Source organism: Bos taurus, chromosome 11 (genome assembly GCF_002263795.3).
Source record: "Bos taurus isolate L1 Dominette 01449 registration number 42190680 breed Hereford chromosome 11, ARS-UCD2.0, whole genome shotgun sequence".
Taxonomy (NCBI): Eukaryota; Metazoa; Chordata; class Mammalia; order Artiodactyla; family Bovidae; genus Bos; species Bos taurus.
Genome location: NC_037338.1, coordinates 96,774,653 through 96,781,352, shown reverse-complemented (window position 1 = coordinate 96,781,352; position 6,700 = coordinate 96,774,653). Strand labels below are relative to the sequence as shown.

Here is a 6,700-nt window from a genome sequence, read left to right as displayed (position 1 = left end):
GCCACTCACAAGCAGAGAAAGCCTGTGCGCAGCAAGGACGGCCCAGTGCAGTCAAAAATAACTAAATAAAATGGTCCATCTTTAAACAAACAACAAAAACCAAATCCGTGCCTGGGGGTGGGATCTGCTCCCACACAGAGGAGGGGCCATGTGGGCAGTGGGCAGAGGGCCCAGGAGCCAGGGCTAAGCTGCACACGGCCTGAACAGGCCACCACGGGGCACAGGTCCTTGTGTGCGGCATTACGACACACACCACGACAGCTACCGTCCCCACTCTGTTTTCCTCCTTTAGCCCCCAGGCCCGCCCAAGCAGAGGGTCTTCCTTGTCCCCTCGGCCCGCACTGTCTGTGACACACCTCCCGTCCGCCCCACAGGACGCTGTCCTCAGGGGGGCCCAGGCGACGAGACAGAGTTAGGAGGGCTGTAAGCTCTAAGGAATTTGGGGTGGGGAATGGTTCCTCTGGTCACGTCGCCCAGCAAGGGACCTTCCTTTTCTCCCCTGCTAGCTCATAGGGGCCTCTCTCTGTCCCACTCCAAGTGGTGGCTCACAATGTCACAGGGGGCCTCTGCGGGGCATTCGCCAGCTCTGTGGGAAAACTTGGACAGGTGATATCACCGCTTTGAGCTTCAAAGCGCCATCTGAAGATGGGCGGCTAGCACCCACAGCATGGGACTCCATGGGAGATACTAAGTAATATACAGAGTTTACTTGGCGGAGATGCTGGTGAACTGGAGCTGTCAGCCCAGGCGGGGAAGGTCCCTTTCCCTCAGCACCAACGTGTATCTTACACCCCAAACACCTCCCCATCTGGGAGACTTAGCCCCTTGCCACCTCCTCTACTCAGTAAGGTGCTGGAGGGAGCTCTCTAACCCCGTCCTGCCCTCCCTGGCTTCTGGCCGGGACTGGCACCAGACCAATGCCCAGTCAGCACTGCAGAGAAGTTCTAACCCAGCTGGCAAGCCCACCTGGTCCGCTGTCCTTAGAGGCTTCCACGCCACCCGCGCACCTCCTGTCCAGCGGAGCTCCTCAGACACGAGCTCCAGAAATTCCTGAAAGTGTAATGGAGCAGGATCCTGCGGGGTCTTCCTGGGACAGACCCCCTCCCTGTAGCCTCTGCTGTAGCTCCTCTCCAAAGGCCCTGGCCTGAGGCACACTTCCTGAACTGTTTTGCAGACGCTAAAACCACCACCAAATGGAAGAAATTAACTACCTGATGATCACCAGCATGTAGCCTATAGCCCTCAGACCTACTGGCGCCTGAGGATTGATAACGTTAACCCCTGTGACAACCTGTTACCATCAGCCAGAGGATTGTGTGGGAGTTGATCTCTCACCCTGGGACGCCCCTCCCTCACCTGGCCTTTAAAAATGCTTTGCTGAAACCCATCAGGGAGTTCAGGCTTTTTAAGTACTTGCTGTCCTGAGCTTCTTGCTTGGCGCCCTGCAATAAACGCTGTCCTTTCCTTTCCCCACAACCCGGAGTCAGTCGATTGGCTTTACTGTGTGTCGGCAAGTGGACGCAAGTACACAGTGTCAGTAACAAAAGCACGCGTCGTGTCATAGAAGCCCCCACGTACCCTTGTGCATCTGGCTGGATGCATGGACAGGCCCCCTAATCTGCAATGGGGTGTTTCCGGTGGTTTCCTGCTGCTGTGTTCTTTGAACTTGTGAGTGGGTTGTGGGGTCCTCACTTCTCCTGTCTTGGGGTTCAGACACCTACCAGTCTCTCCAGCACCCTGTCTGCTTTCTGAACAAGGGCTAGGTCCAGGATCTTGGCCCCTTGAGGGTAGGGGCCTGATTTCACTGTGCTCTGGATTGAGAGCCTAACCCATTTCTTACCCCAGAAAAAGTACCTAGTGAAATCTATCAGATCAATACATTTCACCCACTCTGGAGGGAGACCTAAGAGCCTTGGAGCCCAAGCCTTGCCCCCGTTTCCTTATCTATGAAGCCAGGGTGCTTCTGGCCTCCGCTAGAGGGGTACTGAAGAGCAGAGAGGGAGTTATGTACAAGTGCCTCCGAAACTAGCTTCTGGGAAAGCAACTGCTGTTTTCATTGAGGCCTCCCCAGAATACAGACTCATATCCTTCCCTCCTTAAGTGTTGGCAGTCATCATGTGAATCTCCAACACCGCTATGTGCTTTTCTCACTAGGCTGGCCCGAGAGGAGACCTGGGGTGGTTCTCAGGAAATGTGTGTTTCTAGACTCTGAAGAAGATGTATTTGTGTGTGCGTGTGTGTCTGGTTTCCACAGGATATTTTTGCAAAACCACACAGCATAGCGATGGTTTTATGTACAAAGATAAGAAAGGCTGACCCATAAGCTAATTGAATCATGCAAATAACTGCTTAGCCAGGGGAGAGATTCCTACAGGCAGGCGAGAGCCTGCTCAAGGGAGGACAGCTTTGAGGACAATCTATTTTATAAAGTTTACTCTCACAGTGTAACTGCCTCAAGATTAATGCGAACGGTGGCCCTAGCCCTTGTTTTGCCTGGCTTGACCAACTGAAATAGTAAAACAGTTGTATTTATCAGAGACAATTTGCTGCAACTGATTAACATTAATCTGATTTCCTGTAAGTCGATTTCCTCAAGATATAGTAAACAGGCCAATTACCTGCTATCGACTTCTTTTACTACAAAGCTTTAGATATTATAGACAGATGGACATGTAAATACATGGAGTTTCTGACAATGTGAACAAAACAATGTTTAATCCGGCTAAAGGATTTCTAGTTGGTCTTATATCTTATCAGTTTAGTTTTCAAAGGTATGCTAAGACAGGTTGTGGTTTTTTTTCTGAAGCTCACTCTTTTTGGACAAACTTTCGTCTGTTCTAAACTGGTATCTCACCGAAGTTATGAAAGCAAAGAAGTGAATGTGACAAGACTGATTATTTATTTTAAAATTACCAAACAAGGGACTTCCCTGGTGATCTAGTGATTAAGAATTCACCTTGCAATGCAGGGGACGCAGGTTTGATTCCCAGTCAGGGAACTAAGTGGAGAAGGAAATGGCAACCCACTCCAGTATTCCTGCCTGGAGAATCTCGTGGACAGAGGAGCCTTGGTGAGCTGCCGTTCATGGGGTCACACAGAGTTGGACATGACTGAAGCAACTTAGCATGCATGCATGCATTGGAGAAGGAAATGGCAACCCACTCCAGTATTCTTGCATGGGGAATCCCAGGGACAGAGGAGCCTGGTGGGCTGCCATCTATGCGGTTGCACAGAGTTGGACATGACTGAAGTGACTTAGCAGCAGCAGCAGCAGCAGCAGGGAACTAAGCTCCTACACACCATGGAGCAACTGAGCTAATGCATCACAATTTGAGAGTCCTCGTGCAACAAAAAAAAGAAAGAAAGAAAGATACAATGTGCCCCAAGACCCCATGAAGCCAAATAAATAAAAATAAATATTAAAAACAATCACCGAACAGGTCTTTGCATCCAGCAGGTGCCAGATGCATCATTAGGTCAGGAGAGAGTGAGCTACAAGAATACACACAGACCTGGGTTCCAAGCATGGCCCTTGTTGGCCTAGGCCTTTGACTTGGCGGCATCTGCTTAACTTTTATGAACTACAGTTTCTTCATCTGTGAAATGGGGATGGTATTTTCCTCGTGGTATTCTTAGAGCATAAGTGTCAAGTGAGGACACCTCACAGTGGTCTGGCAGCCGACCTAGAGCCTGCAGAGTGTGGTCAGCCTCTCCAGCCCCATCTGGATTCACCTCGAGTCCCTCTCTCTGACAGGTCACGCATTTACATGCTCAGGCCGGCTTCTAGGTGGGTTTTCTCCTCTGCCTGCACAGACTGACTCACGTGGAGGGGTAAGAAACTTGCATCAACATTTAATCATGAAAGCAAAAAGTTTATTCATGTTTGAAACTACATATAACTACCACGAGGAAGACTTTTTCAATCCAGGGCGTAATCCAGTTAGAAAGGAACACGAAACGTTTTTAATACATTAGAATCACCGCCACAAATTATTTTCATGACTCAATCAGTTTCAGAATCGCATACAATACAAAAAGAGAGAAAGGAGAGGGGGCCCTATTACACAGGGTGAAATATACAGTACTGAATACTGAAATCTGAATGCATCACAATTAGTCATCGCTTTTTTTTTTCTTTTTCTTTTTTGAATGGATTAGTAACAAGATGAAGAACATTCAAAATGCTTCTCAGTATTTACAACAGTTTTACTGATCCTGTGTTAATTTAAGACCCAATGTTTCCACTCTCAGTTTTTTAAAAGTTGCGAATGCAACCCTGATTTTTCTTTTAAAAGATTACAATGTACATTACATTTTATGAAGAGAAACAAAGAGTTAATTACAAGATGCAAAAAGATAAGAAAGAGACAAACTACAGCGTGAGTATTGTTCAGAGGTAGTAAGTGAGCACTCTAAGCTACAGAACATGTTGAAATTCTATTGGTTCGTATGAGTTCGCATGAGGTAATAAAGCTGTGTTTTGATTGGTGAGATGTATAAATACTCTTTTGCTACACTATATACAACACTCCAGAGAGCAGGGCCTTTGTGTGGATGCCCAGAGGACGTAGCAAACCTTGACAAGTCTGTGCAGCACCCAGCGCACACCGTAACCCCCCAGACGGATCTCGTGGTCACCTGTATCAGCAGCAAGGATCTTCATCTCTCAAAACAATCTGGATCCATAATGTCATTACCGAGCAGACTCTGGGCACTGGTGCTTTCAGAGAGAGAAAAGATGCTACCGGTCTCTGATCTAATTATAACATAAGAAATCGAAACACAAGTGTGACGAGGAAGATTCTTAAACACAACCATCATTAACAGTTAGCCAAACAGCTCCTTTATTCCAACTCCATTAGTGATATGAAAGAAGGACAATCCAAGTCTGCGATGGAAATATGCAAGAAGTTCAATTTAGGTGAGGTGAGTCTTTGTATCTGCTTTAACGATTGAGGTTTAGCATATATGGTACTTTTTTACCCTTAAGGCCAAGTAATTGGCAAGTGAGAAACCATTCATGTAAAATATTGATAATAAATTATGATAAAATAGCTACAGGACTGTCAACAATGTTAAACCTTGGCCTAATTGGATAAAGTGCTTTTTTAACATTGTGTGTTTTTTAAGTATAAATACAAATGATTATGATTCCTTAAAAAACAGATTTACCAAGTTCTCTAATAAGACAAGGTTTTACAGTAAAGCTGTAGATGGTGGGCTACAAAAAGCGCTTTCCTTTTCCTCCTATTGCTCTGAATGCACGGATCAAGGCATGTCAGCTCAGGGAAAAGTGTTGCCGGAGATTAGTTAGAGGTATCGGAGTGCACACTTCCTGGGCCTTCGGTAGGAGAAGTCACAGAAGATGGAGTTGTTGCGTCCTGCCAGCCTCCATTAGCCTGAAAGGGAAGCACAGTTCATCGGTGCACGTCTCCATATTAATTCTACTCCCCGACTGAAAATACCCTGATGACAACATGAGAGCAAAGATGCATTAGCAAAATGTATTTTCTAAACCCACTTTGGCAGGAGTTTGAAGCATGTGTTAAAGTGGGATTAAATGCATGTAAAACAAATCCATCCTACCAAGTAAAGACTTGGCAATAAGTCAGCACGCTGAAGGAGGGCTTCAGCTGGTCTGGAGCTGGCACCTCGCTCGGTCTTTGATTTGCTGGTAAAAATCAAATGACTCAAAAAAAAAATCTTGTAAGAAAGGAGCGGTGGAGAAGCTCAATGCAATGCTTTGGCAAGACCTTGAGCTCCACAAAGTAGAAACCTCAACCCAGCTTAATCCTCGTTTCCACAGAGAAGAAGTCCCCCCTACCTTTTTCTATACATGCCTGACAGCCAGCTCCTATAACCCTTGGAAAATGAAGGCCAGAAATTCCTTCCAAATAGGATTGTGTAGAATGAAAATGCATGAACTGTGGAGGCGCACACACTATTCAAATCCGGATTCCAATTATCTGTAAGTGGGGCTCCTACTCGGGCTGTTGCTAGCACTCCTCACAGGCTGCCGGCCCTTCCTGCCTCAGACCTGCACCGGCAGTAACAGTGCTCAGAAACAAATTTGCCTTGTCTCGGCCTATAGAGGCAATTGCTGAAATCAATGTCTGATCAGATTTCTGCTGTGGCAGACAGCTTGTCGCTACATATTTTTATGTCAGTCAAGAAGAGGGAGGTGCTGGACTGGTGAGCTGGGGAACACTGAGTGGAAGTGATGGGGCGGGCCTTTCTGGAGAGACGGCGAGGGGAGCTGGCTGACACCCAGAGCCTGCGGCAGAGCCCGGCCTCCTGCTGCACGGCCCCGAGACCCGGAGCCCCCGTACCAGTGAGGGTGCGGGCCGGGGGGCCTCCTCCTGCCTCCTGCACATCCACCTGCCTCGCTCATATCCACCTGCAACTTGTTTCGTGAGTCCACCCAAAACGTCTTCTTTTTAGGCCTGTGCCGCTAGGATGACTAGGAACTCTGTCTAGATTCCTTACCCAGCCCTAGGCTGGGAATTTCTCCTTCGCCCCACATGTTGTTTATAGGGAGCCTCTAAGTCTTCAGGTTAAATGCAGGGTCCAGCATATAAAGCACCTTTCCTCCCCGTAGGTCCACAGAGAAATGGCGAGGAGAGGGTAAAGAGAGGAACCAAACTACCTCACAGAGCTGACCAGAGTCAAAGGGAAAAGGGTTTTCCAGGCTGGAGGTGCA

General features: G+C 47.6%; 1 protein-coding gene across 4 annotated transcripts in view; it reads right to left on the bottom strand.

Annotated features, from left to right (window-relative positions):
• Positions 1-3,851: 3,851 nt before the first annotated feature.
• PBX3 (PBX homeobox 3) overlaps positions 3,852-6,700 on the bottom strand; it is a 225,640-nt gene continuing 222,791 nt past the window's right edge. For 3 of the 4 annotated variants that reach the window (XM_024999013.2, XM_024999012.2, XM_024999014.1), the window contains exon 9: positions 3,852-5,399. In XM_024999013.2, the coding sequence (XP_024854781.1) occupies positions 5,307-5,399 (93 nt within the window). In that variant the 3' untranslated portion in view covers positions 3,852-5,306. 4 annotated transcript variants of the gene reach the window in all.